Source organism: Trachypithecus francoisi, unplaced genomic scaffold (genome assembly GCF_009764315.1).
Source record: "Trachypithecus francoisi isolate TF-2019V2 unplaced genomic scaffold, Tfra_2.0 Lachesis_group16, whole genome shotgun sequence".
Lineage (NCBI taxonomy): Eukaryota > Metazoa > Chordata > Mammalia > Primates > Cercopithecidae > Trachypithecus > Trachypithecus francoisi.
The window spans coordinates 51,877,852-51,900,466 of NW_022681461.1; the positions used below are offsets into that span (position 1 = coordinate 51,877,852).

Genomic DNA, 22,615 nt, shown 5'->3' on the forward strand with positions numbered 1-22,615 from the left:
AATACAAAAGATAAATGAAACATAAATATTTGAAAATTTAAAATTGATAGACCATTAGTGAAATTAACCAAGAAGAGACAAGATCCAAATAAGCTCAATGAGAAATGAAACAGGAGATATTACAACCAATACCACAGAATATAAAAGACTATTTAAGGCAACTATGAACACCTTTATGCACACAAACTAGAAAATCTAGAAGAGATGAGTAAATTCTTGGAAATATACAACCCTCCCCAATTAAATCAGGAAGAAACGGAAACTCTGAACAGACCAATAACAAAATTAAAACAAAACAATTAAATAGCAAAATTTAAACAGTAATTTTTAAAAATTGCCAGCAAAGAAAGCATCTAAGACCAGAGGGATTCACAGCTGAATTCTATCAGACATTCAAAGAAGAACTGGTACCAATCTTACTGAAACTATTCCAAAAGACAGAGAAAGCAGGAATCCTTTCTAATTCATTCCGTGAAGCCAGTATCCCCCTAACTACAAAATCAGAAAAGAACATAACAAAAAAAGACAACTACAGACCAATATCCCTGATGTACATTGATGCAGAAATCCTCAACAAATTACTAGCTAGCCAAATCCAACAGCATATGAAAAAGATAATACACTATGATCAAGTGGGTTTCATACCAGCCATGAAGGGATGGTTTAACGTAGGCAGGTCAGTAAATGTGATACATCACATAAATAGAATTTAAAACAAAAATCATACGGTCATCTCAATAGATGCAGAAAAAGCATTTGACACAATCCTGCATCTAGTTATAATTGAAACCCTCAGCAAAATTGGCATAGAAGGGACATACTTCAAGGTAATAAAAGCCATCTATGGGCTGGGCACAGTGGCTCACGCCTGTAGTCCCAGCACTTTGGGAGACCGAGGCAGGTGGATCACAAGGTCAGGAGATCAAGACCATCCTGGCTAACACAGTGAAACCCTGTCTCTACTAAAAATACAAAAAATTAGCCAGGTGTGGTGGCGGGCACCTGTAGTCCCAGCTACTCGGGAGGTTGAGGCAGGAGAATGGCGTGAACCCAGGAGGCAGAGCTTGCAGTGAGCCAAGATCACGTCACTGCACTCCAGCCTGGGCGACAGAGTGAGACTCTGTCTCAAAAAAAAAAAAAAAAGCCATCTATGACAAACCCACAGCCAATGTTATATGGAACAGGGAAAAGTTGAAAGCATTCCCTCTGAGAACTGAAACAAGACAAGATTCCCACTTTCACCACTTCTCTTCAGCATAGTACCGGAAGTCCTAGCCAGAGCAATCAGACAAGAGAAAGAAATAAAGGGTAAAAAATCGGTAAAGAGGAAGTCAAACTGTTGCTGTTCACCAATGATATGGTCATATACCTGGAAAACCCTAAAGACTCATCCAAAAAGCTCCTAGATAAATGAATTCAGCAAAGTTTCAAGATACAAAATCAATATACTCAAACCAATACCACTTTTATACAACAACAGCAACCAAGCGGAGAATCAAATCAAGAACTCAACCTGTTCTATAACAGTTGCAGGAAGAAAAAGTAAAATGCCTAGCCAACAACATGAAAGATCTCTACAAGGAAAACTACAGAACACTGCTGAAAGAAATTATAGATAATACAAAAAAATGGAAACATCCCATGCTCATGGATGGGTAGAATTAATATTGTAAGAATGACCATACTGCCAAAAGCAATCCACAAATTCAATGCAATTTCCTTCAGAGTACCACCATCGTTCTTCACAGAAATATTTAAAAAAAAAAAAAATCCTAAAATTTATATGAGACCAAAAAAGAGCCCACGTAGCCAAAGCAAGACTAAGTAAAAAGAACAATCTGGAGGTATCACATTACCTGACAACAAACTATACTACAAAGCTATAGTTACCAAAACAGCATGGTACTGGTATAAAAGTAGGCATGTAGACCAGTGGAACAGAATAGTGTACCCAGAAATAAGTCCAAATATTTACAGCCAACTGATCTTTGAAAAAGCAAAACAAAAACATACACTGGGGAAAAGACACCCTGTTTAACAAAGGATGCAGGATATTTGGCAAGCCAGATGTAGAAGAATGAAACTGGATCTTCATCTCTCATCTTACATAAAAATCGATTCAAGATGGATCAAAGACTTAAATCTAAGATCTGAAACCATAAAAGTGCTAGAAGATAACATTGGAAAAACCTATCTAGGCCTTGGCTTAGGCAAGCAGTTCATGATCAACAACCCAAAAGCAAATGCAACAAAAACTAAGACAAATAGATGCAATTTAATTAATCTAAAATGCTTCAGCACAACAACAAAAAATAATAATCAGCGGAATAAAGTGACCACCCACAGAAAGGAAGAAAATATTCGCAAACTGTGCGTTCAATAGAGGACCAGTATCCAGAATCTACAGGGAACTGAAACAAATCAACAAGGAAAAAAAAAAAAAAACATTAAAAAGTGGGCTAAGTACATGAATAGGCAATTTTCAAAACACATGGCCAATAAACATATGAAAAAATGCTCAAAATCACTAATCCAGGAAATGCAATTTAAAACCACAATGCGATACCACCTTACTCCTGCAAGAATGGCCATAATTTAAAAATCAAAAAATAATAGATGTTGGTGTAGATATGGTGTAAAGGGAACACTTTTACACTGCTGGTATGAATGTAAACTAGTACAATGGAAAACCATATAAAGATTCCTTACAGAACTAAAAGTAGAACTACCATGTGATCCAGCAATCCCACTCCTGTGTGTCTACCCAGAGGAAAATAAGTCATTATATGAAAAAGACACTTGCACACAGATGTTTGTAGCAGCACAACTTGCAATTGTAAAAACTATGGAACCAACCTAAATGCCCATTGAACAATGAGTGAATAAAGAAAATGTGGTATATATACAGCATGGGTGTGATGGTTAATACTGAGTGTCAACTTGATTGGATTGAAGGATACAGAGTATTGATCCTGGTTGTGCCTGTGAAGGTGTTGCCAAAGGAGAGTAACATTTGAGTCAGTGGGCTGGGAAAGGCGGACCCACCCTTAATGTGGGTGGGCACAGTCTAATCAGCTGCCAGCATGGCTAGAATATAAGCAGGCAGAAAAATGTGAAAAAAGAGACTGGCGTAGCCTCCCAGCCTATATCTTTCTCCTGTGCTGGATACTTCCTGTGCTCAAACATCAGACTCCAAGTTCTTCATTTTTGGAACTTTGACTGGCTCTCTTTGCTCCTCAGCCTGCAGACGGCCTATTGTGGGACCTTGTGATAATGTGAGTTAATACTTAATAAACTCCCCTTTATCTATCTGTCCCATTAGTTCTGTCCCTCTAGAGAATCCTGACCTATACAGATTTTAGTACCAGGACTGGTTATAGAGGAATAGAATATTAATGATGGAGTTCTCTTGTTGGTATGGGGGTTTCTGAAGTTGGCTGCTTAATATGATTAGACCCAAAGATGCTAAGGACTCTACTTCTAATAATATGGAGAACACCAATAGTCCTTGGCATGAACTGTTTAGAGAGTTATGCAAAATAAATATATTTGAGACTACTGATTCATCATTCGTGAGAGGCAAGGACTCTACATAATACCTTTGACCATATGTGGAATCACCCTTAGTGACTCTGTACATAATAACTTTGACCATGTGTGAAGAACCAGGGAACATAATGAAGCCGGTTGGTTGCTCCTAAGTTCAGTGGACAAAGTGATGAAAGAAAATAATGAACTCAGGGATTCTATCTCCCAGCTCCAGAAGCAGATGCGGAACCTCAAATCTGCTAAGATTGCTCTGAATGAGAGTCCTATCTCCTGTAGAGAAAGAGCTGAAATTGTGGAAAAACAGACACAAGCTCTTATCATATGCGTGGCCGACCTGCAGTGAAAGGTACATGCACAGCCTCGCCAGGTGTCTACTGTTAAACTGAGAGCATTGATTGAAAATGAAGGGGCCCTGCAACTTGGAATTGGGATGTGTGGTAGGACCCTGATGAAGCTGGGGACCCTAAGTTTGAAAAAACTGATGAACCGTATTTTCCAGAAGAAGCAGCTTTCCCATCCCCAGAAGTGGCAACATTCCCTCCCTGACCTATGCTGCCATCAGCCTTTTCACCTTTGTCTGAGGAGATAAACCCTGTGCGGCCTGAGGCAAGAGTGATGGCCTCCCCTGAGGCAGTTGCCAGGCAAGATAATGTTGATTCTTCTCAGGAGCCACCCCTAAAACCACCACTTACTTCTAGACCTATAACTGGACTGAAGTCCCAGCAGGCCCCTAGTGGTGAGGTTGAGATTGTGACCCATGAGGTGGTGCGCTACATTCAAAAAGAACCGCTTGAGTTTTCTGGTTTATATAAACAGAAATCTGGAGAACAGGCATGGGAATGGATACTAATGGTGTGGGATAATGGTCGAAGGAACAATGGAGTTGGATCAGGCTGAATTTATTGATTTGGGTCCACTAAGTAGGGACTCTGCATTTAATGTTGTAGCTCTGGGAGTTAAAAAAGGTTCTAATTGTTTACTTGCTTGGTTAGCTGAAATATGGATTAAAAGATGGCCCACTGTGAACAAGCTGGAAATGCCTGATCTCCCTTGGTTTAATTTAGAGGAGGGGATCCAAAGGCTTATGGAAATTCAGATGATGGAGTGGATTAGTCACTTTAGACCTATTCATCCCTGGTGGTCCAGAAAATATGCCCTTGACCAATGCCTTGCAGAAAGATTTGTGAGGGCAGCACTGGGATCTTTGAAGAGCCCTGTAATTGCTCTTCTCTGTATGTCAGATCTAACTGTGGGAACCACAGTCACTCAACTATAAAACTTAAATACAGTGGGAATAATTGGATTCCAAGGTGGCAGGGGCCATGGCAGCACTCAACCGTCAAAGGCAAAGTGGGCACAGCTACCATAATGGGCAGCAGAGGCAAAGCGGCAATCAGAATAGTCTGACTCGTGTAAAGCTCTGGCATTGGCTAATTAATTACAGCATTGCTAGAAGTAAAATTGATAGGAGGCCTACTGCATTCCTACTTAATTTATATAAGCAGAAACTTCTAGGTCAAATGGACAAAAGACTAATTTGAATTATAAAAACAGAATCACAGCCCCTCAACCAATGTCTAGACTTTAGCTAGTTTACAGACCCAGAACCCCTTGAATGAAGGGGAGGCTGGGTCCTCTTGAGGAAGGACCCCACTGTATTACCAACAGTTTATGCTGTGAATCTTTCTCCCATCCTTCCCCAAGGAGACCTCCGACCTTTTACCAGGGTAACTGTGCATTGGGGAAAGGGAAATAATCAGACATTTCAGGGACTACTGGACACTGGCTGTGAGCTGACGTTGATTCCAGGGAACCCAAAACGTAATTAAAGTAGGGGCTTATGGAAGTCAGGTAATTAATAGAGTTATAGCTCAGGTCTGACTTGCAGTGGGTCTTATGGGTGCCCAGATTCATCCTGTGGTCATTTCCCCAGTGCCAGAATGCATAACTGGCATAGAATGCATAACATACTTAGCACCTGGCAGAACCCCCACATTGGCTCCCTGACTGGTAAGGTGATGGCTGTTATGGTGGAAAAGGCCAAATGGAAGCCCTTCGAGCTGCCTCTACCTAGAAAAATAGTAAAGCAAAAACAATAGCACATCCCTGGAGGGACTGCAGAGATTAGTACCACCATTAAGGACTTGAAAAACTCAGGGGTGGTGATTCCTACCACATCCCCATTTAGCTTTCCCATTTGACCCATACAGAAGACAGATGGATCTTGGGGAGAGTGACAGTGAATTATAATAAGCTTAACCAAGTGATGACTCCAGTTGCAGCTGTTGTACCAAATGTGGTTTCATTACTTGAGCAAATTAACACCTCTCCTGGTACCTGGTATGTAGCCATTGATTTGGAAATGCCTTTTCCTCCATTCCTGTCCATAAGGCCCACCAGAAGCATTTGCCTTCATCTGGCAAGGCCAGCAGTATACCTTTACTGTCCTACCTCAGGGGTATATCAACTCTCCAGTTTTGTGTCATACTCTTATTCAGAGAGACCTTGATCGCTTTTTGCTCCCACAGGATATCACAATGGTCCGTTACATTGATGACAGTATGCTGATTGGATCCAGTGAGAAAGAAGTAGCATACACACTGGACTTATTGGTGAGGCCTTTGCATGCCAGAGGACGGGGAATAAATCTGACTAAAATTCAGAGACCTTCTACCTCAGTAAAATTTCTAGGGGGTCCGGTGGTGTGGGGCCTGTCGAGATATTCCTTCTAAGGTGAAGGATAAGTTGCTACATTTGTCCCCTCCTACAACCAAGAAAGAGGCCTAGTGAGCCTATTTGGATTTTAGAGGCAATACATTCCTCATTTGAGTGCGTTACTCTGGTCCATCTATCGAGTGACCCAAAAGTCTGCCAATTTTGAGTGGGTCCAGAACAGGAGAAGGCTCTGCAACAGTTCCAGGCTGCTGTGCAAACTGTTGTGCCGTTTGGGCCATATGACGCAGCAAATCCAATAGTGCTTGAGGTGTCAGTGACAGATAGGGATGCTGTTTGGAGCCTTTGGCGACCCCCATAGGTGAATTACAGCGGAGCCCTCTAGGATTTTGGAGCAAGGTCCTGCCATCTTCTGCAGATAACTACTCTCCTTTTGAGAGACTGCCCTTGGCCTGTTACTGGACCTTGGTGGAAAGTGAACATTTGACTATGGGTCATCAAGTCACCATGCCACCTGAACTGCCTATCATGAACTGGGGGCTTTCTCACTCATCTAGCCATGAAGTGGGTTGTGCACAGCAGCATTCAGTTATCAAATGGAAATGGTATATATATATATATATATGACTAGGCTCAAGCAGGTCCTCAAGGCACGTTGCTGTGCCCATGCATAGCCTCCATCCTTGCCACCTGGATACTTTGGGCTCCTACCTTTAAGTCAACAGGCTAAGAAGGGAATTACAGTGCTGGCTGGAGTGATTGACCCAGACTATCAAGATGAAATCAGTCTACTAATCCACAATGGAGGTAAAGAAGAGTATGCATGGAATACAGGGTGTCTCTTAGTATTACCCTGCCCTGTAATTAAGGTCATTGGGAAACTACAACAGCGCAATCCAGGCAGGACTACAAATGACCCAGTTTCTTCAGAAATGAAGATTTCAGTCACTCCACCAGGAAAAAGACCACAACCTACTGAGGTGCTTGCTGAAGGCGAAGGGAATACAGAATGGATAGTAGAAGGTAGTCATCGATACCAGCTACAACCCTGTGACCAGCTACAGAAATGAGGACTGTAATTGTCATGAGTATTTCCTCCTCCTCTTGTTAAACACATGTTTGTGCATGTATACAATTGTACTAAGAGAATATCTTCATTTTATTTTCTTTCTCCTTTATTATATGACATAAGATTTATTGACTTCACATCAACATTTAAATATTGCTAACTTTATGTAGTAGTATTTGGATTGGTGTTTGGTGCATTTCTAGTTGCGCAAAGGATAGTTGTATTATGTTAGGTGTAATTATGACCTTATTATTGTCTTTATTTGAAGATTATGATCTCAGGAGATGTGTATGGATTCATGTGGACTTGTGATGGTTAATACTGAGTGTCAACTTGATTGGATTGAAGGATACAAAGTATTGATCCTGGATGTGTCTGTGAGGGTATTGCCAAAGGAGATGAACATTTGAGTCAGTGGGCTGGGAAAGGCAGACCCACCCTTAATCTGGTGGGCACAATCTAATCAGCTGCCAGCATGGCTAGAATATAAGCAGGCAGAAGAATGTTAAAAGAGAGACTTGCCTAGTCCTCCAGTCTACATCTTTCTCCCATGCTTTATGCTTCCTGCCCTCCAACATCAAACTCCAAGTTCTTTGTTTTGGAACTTGGACTGGCTCTCCTTGCTCCTCAGCCTGCAAATGGCGCGTTGTGGGACCTTGTGATCATGTGAGTTAATACTTAATAAACTCCCCTTTATTAGTTATGTCCCTCTAGAGAACTCTAATACAATGGAATACTACTTAGCCATAAAAAGGAACAAAATTATGGCATTTGCGGCAACCTGGATGGAGTTGGAGACCATTATTCTCAGTGAAGTAACTCGGGAATGGAAAACCAAATATCATTATGTTCTCATTCGTAAGTGGGAGCTAAGCTATGGGGATGCAAAGGCAGAAGAATGATATAATGGGGCCAGGCGTGAATGGGGCCGGACGCAGTGGCTCACGCCTGTAATCCCACCACTTTGGGAGGCCGAGGTGAGTGGCTCCTGAGGTCAGGAGTTCAAGACCAGCCTGGCCAAGATGGTGAAAGGGGTCTCTACTAAAATACAAAAAAAATAAAATAAAATTAGCTGGCCGTGGTGGCGGGCACCTGTAATCCCAGCTAATCAGGAGGCTGAGGCAGAGAACTGCTTGAACCTGAGAGGCGAAGGTTGCAGTGAGCCAAGATCACGCTAATGCACTCCAGCGTGGGCAACAGAGTGAAACTCCATCTCAAAAAAAAAAAAAAAGAACGATATAATGGACTTTGGGGCCTCGTGGGGAAGTGGGAGAGGAGGATCAGTGATAGAAGACTACGCATTGGGTACAATGTACATTTCTTGGGTGACAGGTGCATCAAAATCCCAGAAGTCACTACTAAAGAACTTATACATATCACAATAAACCACCTGCTCCCCAAAAACTATTGAAACAAAAAAAAAGCCTGGTAATAGTGGTTTCCCTTGGAAAGGGACAGTGGTTTTCCTTGTACTATTTAAGTTTTGTACCATGTACAAATATGTGTTCCAAAAGCAGTGTTACTTCTATTCATTTTAGGAGTTAATGTGAAAGTCCTGACATTAAATCTATTTAGGCTGGTGATCTAATATTGCTAGTTCCTTGGTGAGGGTTGTGGTAGTTTCACTACCACATCCGTCTTTTTAGTAGTTCACAGTGGTTACACAAAGTAAAAAAATGAAATCATCTTAACCTCAGACCTGGACCTGGACCCTGTATTTGATATTTTTTGCTACCTTAAGATAGTGTTAGCTGTTCTTAAAGGAATGCAAAATGCTGGTTCAGGTGGCTGACACATATTCATAGCCTCCATTTCTTCCTCCTCCTCACAAGCATGGTACCTATCTCCCAAAGTGCCAGAGTGACGATGAGGACTTGTCAAGAGCCATTCATTTCTAGAAGCACTCTGAACTTTAGCCAAGGCATACAACTCAGTTATTCGGGATCTTTAAAGACATTATTGAACCAGCAGGAGTGGGCTTAGTATGTCTTAATTTTTGGGGGGGAAAAGGGGGTGGGGTAGAGATTTAGGCTTTTGCATTTGTAACATATACTTTTTAGGGAAAAGTGTTAATTAAGCATAATTTTATTTTCAGCATTTATAAGATAAACATGATGTAGCCTCAACTGTTCATTGTCCATAGCTTGCTAAATTTTGAGTTGCCAAGACTCTTGTTAAAATTCTGTTTCCCATTGCAGTGGCATAGTGTAAGTTATTTTTTAAGGAAATAAGTTAATTTGTTTATGTGATAAGCACACGTGCAGGTGAGACTTTGCCCAGATTGGAGACTTTGACTTTAAGTCACTCCACTTTATTTATAGAGTATCCCAGGAAGGTTAGCCAAATATGTGTAGAAGCTGCCAGTATTAATAATTGTTAGAAGACCAGCTTAGTGCATACAGCGTACCTGGCATGCTTCTCTGCTTGTGTATACCTTAGTTCATTTAATCTTCCTCATACATTTGAGTTACACGATATCATTATTCTCAGTTTACACTTGAGAAAACTAAGGCATACAGAGATTATTTTTCAACAGTGCTTCAGTAAGTTAACAGTTAAGTTGAAAAGACTATTTTTTTTAATTTAAAGGGAATATTGAAGCATAAGCTAAGAAAAAATTAAGGTAATTAATAACTTGAAGATTAGATGTGAAGTATTAAATAAAACGCTGGAGAAAACATTCAGACTTTTCAATGATGTTTCTAAAAACCCATCCCTAACCTTGCTGCTAAAGGAATTCCAAGATGTTTATCCCTGAACAGAAAAACAATCAGCACAAGTCGGTGGAAAGGCAGTAGGCAAAAGAGAAATCACTTTCTAACCAGAAAAACCTTTTACAGTAGTCTTCAGATTCTGTATTTTTAAAAGTAATGAGAATTAGCTTTTCAGGAACCTGGAAATAGAACTCAACACACCTGTTTGAGAAGATGAGCGATGAGAGGCATCTTAGCTTAGCCTGCGAGGTTGAAAGTTAAGACTCAAGTCTGTATTCTCAAACCAGCTTAGTCTCTTAAAGTTGTTAAGAAGCAGATGAGATTAAAGCATATAAACAAATGCCTGGTGAGTAGAAAGAGCTTGGTGCTCACTTGTGTAGCTATTAGTTTCTATATGCAAAGGGCTGGGGAAACGAGGATTATGTAAATGAGAAAGGGTCCAGGAAACACCCTTCCGTGGTCCTCTTCTGAGAGCCTGGCAGATAGTAGGCATTTATTGTGGTGACAAATCGTCTTTAAGAAATCAACTTGTTAAACATTGGGGGGAAATGCAGCCTTAAGTTGTGCATATGCTTGTGTGTTTTGAAGTTTCTGGTTTTTCTTTTCTAGGTTCTTATAGAGACTGCTAAGAAGCTAGGACTCCGGTGCCACTCCAAGGGGACAATGGTCACAATCGAGGGACCTCGTTTTAGCTCCCGGGCAGAAAGCTTCATGTTCCGCACCTGGGGGGCGGATGTTATCAACATGACCACAGTTCCAGAGGTGGTTCTTGCTAAGGAGGCTGGAATTTGTTATGCAAGTATCGCCATGGCAACAGATTATGACTGCTGGAAGGAGCATGAGGAAGCAGTAGGTGGAATTTTCTTCTGAGCACATATAGCATGGGTTTCTGGGTACCAATAAGAGGATGTCTTAACTGTTTGTTTCTATTAAATTAGTTTCAGAAAGTGCCTTTCTACAAGGTTTTAAGTTGTCAACATTTTCTATAGTTCCTATTGGAAGGTAAGAACAAAGATCATAGGAAAGAAAGAGACACTTTTACCCAAGGATTAATAGTGAATAGTACATTGTAGGCATGTAGATGTGTTGAGAATCATGCTATGACCTGGTCCTTATTTTAAGGATAAAGGTGTATTTTGATTGCCAATCTCTTCTGCTGTGCTACTTTTTGTTTTGAAGAAGGAAAAAAAATCTATAACTTAACCCTTTCCTCGTGAGAGGGCTGTATGTTCACATCCATCTATTTAACCTACCGTGGCTGGATACTATGTTCAACATAGAAATGTGACAGCAAATAGACAAATCCTTAAGGAGACAACATTGTGTTAATGGAGATAGAAGTTAAGCAAACCAATATAAGAAAGCTAACGGTTATAAAGAAATAGAATGGCGAGGTACAAGGGTACAGTAGGTCAACTGAATAGAGTTGACCAGACCAAATATTTGAAGTATGAGAAGCCTTCCTGTTTTAAGTGTGATGGGCAAGAAGGGCATGATTGAGTAGAGTGGAAAGGAGGGAGACCGGGGAGAAGGGAGAGAGAGGAGGGATGCGATACAGCCGCGCCAGGCCTTATGGACCATGGTAAGGGTTTCAGATGGAAGTTCAGTGAGGGGTTCAGGCAGAGAAGGCAGCAGGATCCAGCTGGAATTTGAGGACACTGGAACAATGTCAGCTTCTAAAACAAAACAAAACTTTAAACATCTGTGTAAGTACAGGGTGGAATATAATGAATTCCAGGTACCCATCACTTAGGGTCCACAATTAGCCATGGCCAATCTTGTGTCATAGGTACGTCCCTACCTAATTCTCTCTCCCCTGCCCTCATTGTGAAGTAAATATTTTCCTAAAAGGTCTTTTTAAAATTAAGTTATAACCATGCCATCATTGTACAAAAATAGTGATATTGATTTCTTAATATAATCAAATATTCAGACTATTCCTTTTTCCTACAGTCTCATAATTTTTAACAATTTGATCAAATCAGAATCCCTTACAATCCATACGTTGTATTTTAATGATATACCTCTTGTCTCTTTTAATCTGATTTTCACCTCTTTCTCGTTTTATTCCTTGTATTACTTGAAGAAACTAGATCATTTGTCCTGTCATTTATCTCATTTTAAGATAAAGGGACAAAACTGCAGTCACTTTTGAAGTAAGGAAAACATTTAGGGGTGACCTTTCTGAGCACATTTAGGGTAAGTGACGTCTCCAAAGAGGACTAATATTGTACCACCGTTTTAGAGAGTTGTTTGTTTTACTATCTAATTTCACATAAAATGGGGTTAGATCTTTTTGCCGCCTGTCCATCCATGTGTACAGTGTTTTGGGTCGTAGATGAACACAGGTTCTTTGTTTTTCATGAATTCCTTATGATGACTCCTCAGTGTAATAGACTGTTTGCTTAGTACTAGGATGCCTTTTATGTAAGAGATTTGCAAATTCTTACATTAAGTCACAACATAATATCTTATTTGGCAGCTTTGGTAACCTAAAGAACAACTCAGCCTCGTAATGTCAAGAAGCTGCTTCCAATTAATAGGAAACTCCAGCCCCTGCCACACCCTGAGAGCAGTTTGCTTCCTGCCTGTGGCTTTCTGCTCAGTCTAACATATGTCTCCTCCTTTGTAGAACCAGCAGTGATTTCCTTTAGTAGCCAAAGGATGTTGGGGAAATAGTCAGCTGGAGCTACTTTATTGAAAAGCAGAGAAATTAAGCTCTGTAAATGGAAAGGCTTGAAGACAGTGTTAAATGCCACAAGGAGGGCCCACATAAAGATGGTATTATTTCAGCCAATCGTATGTATCGTTGTGCTTTGTGCAGATGTGCAGCCTGGCGTGGCAAGAAGGATTTGGAGTTTTCTAAACTCATCTTCAGATTCTAGTTGCTCCATTTTCTTGTCACATTGGGCAAGTTATTTCACTTGTTTACTCTTCTGTAGAATGAAGCCAGGGCTCTAGGTGAGGAGTGGAGGTTGTTTAGTCATTGTTTAGTCAGTTAGACCTTGAAGGATTACTGGAATAATTAAACCAAATAATATATGTAAAACAACTGGTATAATGCTGGCTCATAAGAGGGTGGTCATCAGACGGTGACTCTGATGGAGTGGGGGGCCCGAGAGGTGGGTAGTATCGGGGAAAGGCATTTGAACTGCACCTTGAACAGAGGGTTTATTGTGAGAAGGATGTTTTGGGTGAAGCCCAACAGCTGGAACAAAGAAAAGGGAGGTCAGTATCTATACAGAAATAACCAGTCACAGGAAAAAGATATAAGGAAATAAGTAAATACAAGGCAAATTTCTTGGATGCTTCATGTCTCTGCATTCAAAGACTCAGCTTAAAATATATCATTTACATGTACCTGGCAGATACCCAGCCTGTCACTGCTTTGTGTTCCCATAGTAGTGCAGACTCCCCTCTGCTGCAGTCTTCATCATTTTTTCCTATACACATCTTGGTGTTTGTGGGTGGGGTCTGGACTATACTTAAGGAAATAGAAAGGTGTAATCCTTGTGTCCCTGAATGTTTTATTTCTTCGAAGCATAGGAAAGCATGTCAAATACTCTATCTCTGATGGTAATTTTATATTCACTTTCTTCAACTTTTTCTTACGAAGCTATTTTAGTTATATATAGAAGTAGCCAATAGCACGAGCTTCCATGAATTCAGCATCTAGCTTCAACCATTATATTAACTTACAACCAATATGATTATGACTCCCATCAATAATTTTATCCATAAACACTTCAGGAGTTATCTAACATGAGCACATTATCATTTTCATTCTCCAATAATAATTCTTTAATATACCCAGCCAAAATTTAAATTTCTTGTTAAATGCCTTAAATTATATTTTTGGTTGCAAGCTTTTTATGAAGGAACCAGATCGTTTGTCCTGTTGAGTTTCCCACAGTCTGAATTGCTGAAATCGTCTCCTTGGAGTAGTTTAATAGGCTTCTCTGTCCTCTGTGTTGTCTATAAATTGGTAGCTAGATTTAGATATTTAATCAGATTCAGGTGTCTTAAGGTAGCATTTTATTTTTTCGTCAGGAAGCACATAATGAGTGGTTTATTTGGGATTTTGTTTGTTTGGTTCTGTTTGTGATGTTAGCAGCCAATCCATTAATTCACTGGGAGCCATAAAAATTGTGGTATTTTAATTTCATAATATTTTTCTTTATTACTGGAATAATTTTCTAAGGAGAAACATACTTCTGTTTGATTATCCAGTGTAGCAACAGTTTTAACATTGTAATCCATTCGACTGTGGACATGAAGAGAACAGCCACATCTTTCTAGACCATACTAACCCATTATACATCTGAGATATTTTCTCAGATACCATATTGAAATCTGTATTAGTCTGTTATCACATTGCTATGGAGAAATACCTAAAACTGGGTAATTTATAAAGAAAAGAGGTCTAATTGGCTTATGGTTCTACAGGCTGTATGGGAAGTGTGATGGTGGCATCTGCTCAGCTTCTGGGGAGGCCTCAGGAAACTTCCAATCATGGTGGAAGGCAAAAGGAGAGTGAGGCATCTCACATGGTGGGAGCAGGAGCAAGAGAGAGAGAGGGGAGAGGTGCTGTACACTTTTCAACAATCAGATCTCACAAGAACTCACTGTCAGTAGAACAGCACCTGAGGATGCTGCTAAACCATTCATGAGAAATCTAACCCCATGATCCAGCCACCTCCCACCAGGCCCCACCTCTGACAGTTCGACATGAGATTTGGTGAGGACACAGATCCAAACGATATCAATATTCATCAGTGCTTTTCAGAGATGTCACTGAGTTTCTCCAGGACCTCCCTAGGTCTCCTAGGACTAAGACCATCTTGATAAATGCAGAACTTGAACTCAGGGGTTTAAATGTAGAATAAAAAGACTTCACAAGTCATGTTTTTCTTACTCTTTCTGGACTGTTGTAACAAAATACCATAGCATGGGTGGCTTCTGAATAACAGAAGTTTATTTTTCACATTTCTGGAAGTTGAGAAGTCCAAGATCAAGGGACTGGCACATTTGGTGTCTAGTGAGAGCCCACTTTCTCATAGACAGCCATCTTCTCACTGGAACCTCACACGGTGGAAGGGGCCCTCAAAGAATGGCACTGGGGCCTCTTTTGTGAGGTGATTAATCCTATCCACAAGGACTCTGCCTTCATGACCTAATTGCCTCCCAAGTGCCCAACCTCCAAATCTCCTACATTGAGGATTAGGTTTCAACAGATAAATTGAGGGGACACAAAACATTTAGACTGTAGGAAGGCTGGAACTCAGAAAAATATTTTATGACAAGCAGTGGAATTTTAAGTTCTGGTAACCTCCAGTGCTGTTGTTTCTCTAGGTTTCAGTGGACCGGGTCTTAAAGACCCTGAAAGAAAATGCTAATAAAGCCAAAAGCTTACTGCTGACTACCATACCTCAGATAGGGTCCACGGAATGGTCAGAAACCCTCCATAACCTGAAGGTAAGTGTCAGCCATGTACAATCAGGCATGTCTGTAGACTCTCTATTCTTTTCTTACGTGCATTTCACCTTTGGTCCTCATGTATTTTATGCCAGCCTAGATGTTTTCAACAAGTTTTTGTGACATCTACTACCATAGTAACCACTTGTGAAATTGAGTAGTCATATTTTCTGGCTGGTAATGCAAGACCATTGCGAGAGTTTTATTATCTAGTGTACCAGATTCTTCACATTGTCCTGCTCTGTAGTATCCCTAAGTCTTACTTCAGAAGATTGATAGTGCTTTCTCTGAATATTGCTTACATTGTTGACAAAGCTATTTTCTCTTTGGCAGATCCATTCAAATTTGTGGCAATCCTTTAAAGCCAAAACTCTGACAATAGTACCAAAATGGTGCCAGAAAATATCTGCTTAAGGTTAATCATGCATCAAACTAAACAGTAATTAATGATACATCTGGGATGTTTGTAGATTGATAGCTTTCCAACTCTAGTATTAATTCTCAGAATATAATTTAAACTAACTGATAAACTCAGAGTTGCATGATTTTTGTTTGGGCACTTTGTGACTCTTCTTAACCACATAGGGAAAGAATTGCCTCAAACTGATCAGATACTGCATTCCCCTACTATCCAAAGAGGACCATACCTCGAAGTCTCCTAGAATACACCTGTACTTTTGGGTCTTCTGGCAGTGGTGGAGAGAGGATTTGAAAGGTTGATCTAAGCCCTCCCTACCTGAATTACCACCTAGGAGCTCTGGAATAAGAGAGCCACAGTTTTAGTATAATGAGGACGTTGTATGGTGGTAAGTGACTGCCAATCACTGGGCATGGCGGAGCCTTGATTTGTAATGTTTGCTGATTTACATAGTACAAGTGCTCCAGTACGGCCAATTTCACACTACTAATGTGAAGCCACTGACGAGTTGAGAAGTGATACACACAGTCAGCTCGTGCAAGCTGGTACGAACAGGATCCAGCACACCACTGTAACTAAGGTGTCTCTCAGCAGTTAGGACTGACAGTCAGGAATGCTGGAATTTGTAGTTTATCTTCCCTACTAAGAAACAAATCTATTGGTTTCAACACTGTATACCTAGGAGCTAAATGTTATTTAATGAATAAATGATATCCCCTTTCCCCATGAAGTGTTTTATCGTAATAGAGATGCAGGAAACCCTTGTTATTAGAATTAAAAGGGAAAAAATACATTTGAGTGCAGTCAAGTAGCACAACTGGAGCTTGCATAAAAAACGCATGTTGGTTTGCCAGAAACGTGACTCGGACTATTATTAGCAAAATGTCATAGAAGTTTGCTTGTTTGTTTGTTTGAGATGGAGTCTCATTCTGTCACCCAGGCTGGAGTGCAGTGGTACGATCTCAGCTCACTACAACCTCCGCCTCCCAGGTTCAAGCAATTCTCCTGCCTCAGCCTCCTGAGTAGCTGGGATTACAGGCGCGCACCACCACGCCCAGCTAATTTTTGTATTTTTAGTAGAGATGGGGTTTCATCATGTTGGTCAGGCTGGTCTTGAACTCCTGACCTCATGATCTACCCACCTCGGCCCCCCAAGGTGCTGGGATTACAGGCGTGAGCCACTGCGCCCGGCCAAGTTTATTTTTTTTAAGTCTCCCAACTGACCCCACTTTGACCATAGTCTTTCAAAAGCTTGAAGTTAATTTCTCAAGTAATGTATTTACTGTTTTAGCTTTATTTTTAAGTAAAAATGCTTGGAGAGTAGAAATCAGTGTTCTCCTTTCCTGGAGCTTCTGAAATTGTGTGGTTTTATTTGTATGCATTTTTAAAGAGGCTTAGTTTACGTAGCTTTCATCGGATTTTCAAAGGGGGTTATGAGATAGATAGATAGATAGATAGATAGATAGATAGATAGATAGATAGAGATAAATATATATAGAGAGAGAGAGAGAGAAAATTAGGAATTCCTGCTCTAGACAAAACTGAGAATCTTGGCCTTCATTCTGTAGCATTAAGGAACACCATACTAATAATCCCTTATTCTGGGGATAGTATTTTTAGTCCTCTAAGCACTGAAATATATATCATTCATTCACTCGCTAAGTCATTTCAGAAACACTTAGCACCTACTATATGTCAAGGTCTGGTTTGCAAAGTTAAAGACTTGTGATCATGATCCTATGGTGTTTGGAGATACAGACACATAAAAATTTCAACGATTTCTTACAGTGGGATAAGGATAAGGGATAGAGGTTGCATAAACAATAATCCAGGCTGGGGGTTGGTGTGGCAATAAGTGATTATCAGAACAATGCTCTGAGATAAGCATTATTAACCTCACTTTACAGAAAAGGGAGGTGAAGAACCAAGAGTTTAGAGTACCTAAAGTTCCACATCTGGTTAGTGAACTTGAAAATTATCTGTAGAATTTATTTAAAGTGTATGTTTCCTGAGTCCTCACTTTGATCTAGAAAATCAAAATCTGTTTTTTTAAACAAACATCTCAGTAATTAGGCCCACATGTGAGTATCACTGCCTCCTTTCTTCCTTTCAGAATATGGCCCAGTTTTCTGTTTTATTACCAAGACATTAAAGTAGCATGACTGCCCAGGAGAAAAGAAGACATTCTAATTCCAGTCATTTTGGGAATTCCTGCTTAACTTGAAAAAAATATGGGAAAGACATGCAGCTTTCATGCCCTTGCCTGTCAAAGAGCATGTTGTAAGAAAGACAAGACATTGTGTGTATTAGAGACTCCTGAATGACTTGGACAACTTCAAAATACAGAAGAAAAGCAAATGACCAGTAAACGTGTGGGAAAAAATATCACATTTTAGGGGCAAAAAAAAACCACCATTATCTTCTCCCCCTATTAAATTTGCAACAATAAAGGGTGGAGGGTAATCTCTACTTTCCTATACTGCCAAAGAATATGAGGAAGAAATGGGACTCTGATTATTTATTGATGCGACTGTAAATTGGTACAGTGTTTCTGGAGGGCGATTTGGTAAAATGCATCAAAAGACTTAAAAATACTGACGTACTTTGTGCTGGATACTCTACATCTAGGAATTTCTCTTTAAAACCATATCAGAGATACATACAAAGAATTACATATAAAGAAGGGTGTTTAATAATGATAGTTACAATAACAAATAATTAAAACAATCTGAATACCCAGCAATTGGAGGCAAATTATGTCTTAGTTATAATTAGATTGTGAATCAGCCAACTGAAAATCCTTTTTGCATATTTTAATGTCCTAAAAAGACATGGTTGCTCTATATGTGAAATGAAAAAAGGATGTGGTAGCATTTTATAGTACTAGTTTTGCTTTAAAATGCTGCGTAAATATACAACAAAACTAGAAAGAAATATATATATAATCTTGTTATTGTATTTAGGGGAGGGATACTGGGATAATTTTTATTTTCTTTGAATCTTTCTGTGTCTTCACATTTTTCTACAATGAATATAATCAAATAGTAAAGTTGTTGTAAAAATAAAAATGGATTTAGAAAGATCCAGTTCTTGATTGTTTCTGGTAATGAAGCAGAATTTAAGATGGTAATATAAAGGTGAATGTCATTTAAGGAAGTTACATCTTTATTCTGCAAAAGAAGAGGATCATTGATTTCTGTACAGTCAGAACAATACTTGGGTTTGCAACAGCTTTCTGAGAAAAGCTAGGTGTTTAATAGTGAGATAGTCTAAAAGTTAAACTATTTAAAAGACTAAAGGCACATTTTATGGTGTCTGATATTTTAAAAAGTGATGTTTGATTCTCCCTTTTATGAGTTAAATTATTTTACACGAGTTGGTGATTTTGCTTTTTAATAAAGTGGACGCTTGCTTTTTTAACTCTTTTTTATTGTTAATTTTATAAAAATGCTTTTTGTTTTCTTCAGGTTTTTATCATGGGGAGATATTTTTCCTCAGAATTATTTTCTTTTCACTGTACACTCTTACAGGATACTTAAGGATCAGGATACAGAACCTTTTATTTAAAGAGTTTGTAAAGTCAATGTGTTTGTTTGTGTCTATGAGATTGACTTCAAGATAATAAGCTGCTGATTGTAAACAAAACAGTTACTCTCCAGTATTAATCTGAGTCATTAGTGTGAGCCATTTGGGTCAAGTATGATTATGACCCTTGGATTCCCTCATGTACTATTAAATTTTAACTCTGGTTATCCATTAGCAATCCGTAGAGAACTTAATGAATCTGAACCCAGGCTTCTCTAGCTCTGTAACCTTTGTTTTCGCTACAATATGATACATAGATGGTACCTTACTTTTCCTCATTCTTAGTAGGTGTCTGAATGTCAGGGCAAAAATATGGGCATTTTTCCTGCTGTGTTCAGAAAGTACAGTTCTCTCCAACTTGCAGAGGTACTTTTCTTGATTAAATAGCCTTCTCTAGCAACATCATTTTCAGACTAACCAAATGAATGCACTATAGTCTTTTCTTTCACCCAATCATTCATGCCTTACGCAAAGCCAATATAATTTTCCTCATAGCTTATGCTTGAGGATATTGTTGAAGAACACTTCCTGGAACACTTCTCACTTGTGATGCTGTACTAGTTTTTTTTTAATTATTATTAAAGCTAGTGTATTAAGTGAACACCATGGTCAGTTGTGAGCATTTTGGTTTCCCCAAAGGATGAATGGTGAGCATCATGAGAAGCTGTAGTTTAGTGACTTAGCCCTTATTGATTAATAGATTTACATGTACGTAGAAGTCTTTGTTGGAATTATAATCTGCTGTTGTGTTTGGCATTGATTTTCATGGTTTTGAGAATGACATCCTGGCCCTGTGGTCCCCGAGGGTCATAGTCCTTATGACCTGGCCCCTGTTCACTGCCCCCTTCATTAGCATGAGTCGCTGTGCAGGGCCAGAGGTAGCTACTATGGCTTGTTTCAAGGAAGAAAACTCCAGGACAGTGGCACCCTCAGGAGCGGAGGACAGCGAACTTCCCTGAAGAGGGAGTGACTAAGGTGACCCCCAACCTGCCCTGAGCCAGCCACCCTGCAGGTGCCGTGTGAGCCTGCTTTGGCATCCACAGGATGCTCCTGGAGCCTCTTCTCTGGCTGTTACCTCAGGGGCATGGTTGTGGCCACACCAACACCTATTTTCCAAATAATTATTCATTCTTGTGACAGTGGCCTGAACATGTTTTTCACTTTCTCAACAAGCATTTAGCCAGCACTTATCCAGTGAAACAATTTGATAAAGTTTCAAGGAGCATCTGCTGGGTTAGGAAGTCACGGACTGAGGAGTTTGTGCCACAATTTCTAGAGTCCCTCCTTGATGTGGTTTGGCTGTGTCCCCACCCAAATAACATCTTGAATTGTAGTTCCCATAATCCCCACATGTTGTGGGAGGGACCCAGTGGGAGGTAATTGAATCATGGAGGTGGTTACCCCCACACCGCTGTTCTCATGATAATGAGTTCTCACAAGACCTGTTGGTTTTATAAGGGGCTTTTCAAACTCGTTTGCTCAGCACTTCTTCCTGCCATCATGTGAAGACGGACGTGTTTGTTTCCCCCCCACCAAGGTTGTAAGTTTCCTGAGGCCTTCCCAGCCATGTGGAACTGTGAGTTAATTAAACCTCTTTCCATTATAAATTACTCAGTCTTGGGCAGTCCTTTACAGCAGTGTGAGAACAGACGAATACACTCCTCAAATGTTTTGAAGATTGTTGCACCTTGGAACACCAGTGTGCATGGAATCTGGCTCAATATATGTATTGGCCCAGCAAGGCAAAGAACTGAAGTTTCAACATGGAAGAACCTGTGTTGTCCTCTTAATAGTATAGAATAATTCAAGATAGGCAAGAAGGACAGCAGTGAATGAAGACCGTGGAAGAAAAGAAGGAATGCCAAAGATGGAGGAAATCTACCAAGACTAGTAGGGTAGTCCAGAGGAAGCCATTTCAGGGCCTGTTGCCAGCTGTGCCTTTGAGAACCTCGGGATCTGGAAGAATGAGGGGAATTTCTTCAGAAAGACAATTTCGGCATGCATTATTTCTTTGTTTTGGAGAGTCACTCATGTTGTTGCGTGCATCTCTAGCTTGTGCCCTTTTTATTGCCTAGTAGTATTCCGTCATATGCCTATCTTATAATTTGATTATCTGTTCACCTGTTGATGAATGTTTGAATTGTTTCCATTTGAGGAATTTTACGAATAAAGCTGCTATAAGCATGAAATTACAAGTCTTTTTGTGAACATATTTTCACTGATGCAAATGCCTACACTCCCACCAGTAATTTTTTTTTTTTTTTTTTTTTTTTTTTGTTGAGACAGAGTCTCGCTCTGTCACCCAGGCCAGAGTGCCGTGGCCAGATCTCGGCTCACTGCAAGCTCTGCCTCCTGGGTTTATGCCATTCTCCTGCCTCTGCTTCCCGAGTAGCTGGGACTACAGGCACCCACCACCTCACCTGGCTAGTTTTTTTGTATTTTTTAGTAGAGACGGGGTTTCACCGTCACACCAGTAATTTACAAGAATTCTTGACAAAGCTTGGTATTGTCAGCGTTTTTAATTTTAGCCATTCTGTTGGGTCTATTTTGATATCTCACTGTGGTTTTGATTTGCATTTTTCTGATTGAAGATGTTGAACTTCTTTTCATGTGCTTCTTGGCCATTCACATATTTTGTGAACTATCTGTACAAATATTTTTATTAAAAAATTAGATTGTTTTGTTTTATTATTGAATTGTAAGAATTGTTTATTCTGGATATACTCTTTTTCAGATATATGTATTGTGACTATTCTTAGTCTTTAGCTTGCCCTTTCATTTTCTTAATGATATCTTTCAAAGAACAAGTGTTTCGTTTTGACAAAGCCTAGTTTATCAATTTTTTTTTATGGTTGGTGCTTTTTGTGTATTCCAAGAAATCTTTGCCTACTGATTGAATTACCTGTGTGCCCTTGTCAAAATCAATTTACCGTTTATCTATGGATCTGGATGATCTATTTATGTCATTTATCTGGGTGTCTCTTCTTATTCCAATACTCCACTGTCTTGATTATTGTGGCTTTATGGTGTCTTGAAATTAAGTATTGTTAAGCTCTGCAGTCTTTTCCAAGATTGTTTTGGCTATCAGTCCCTTTCTTTATAAAGTTTATATTAAGCTTGTCCATTTTTCTT

General features: G+C 39.8%; 1 protein-coding gene across 2 annotated transcripts in view; it reads left to right on the forward strand.

Moving 5' to 3' along the window:
- The window catches only part of MTAP (methylthioadenosine phosphorylase), a 55,963-nt gene extending 34,291 nt beyond the window's left edge, over positions 1-21,672 (forward strand). For both annotated transcript variants that reach the window (XM_033237486.1, XM_033237485.1), the window contains 3 exons: positions 10,615-10,854; positions 15,358-15,480; positions 18,012-21,672. In XM_033237486.1, the coding sequence (XP_033093377.1) occupies positions 10,615-10,854; positions 15,358-15,480; positions 18,012-18,050 (402 nt within the window). In that variant the 3' untranslated portion in view covers positions 18,051-21,672. The remainder of the gene's footprint in view (positions 1-10,614; positions 10,855-15,357; positions 15,481-18,011) is intronic.
- Positions 21,673-22,615: the final 943 nt, after the last annotated feature.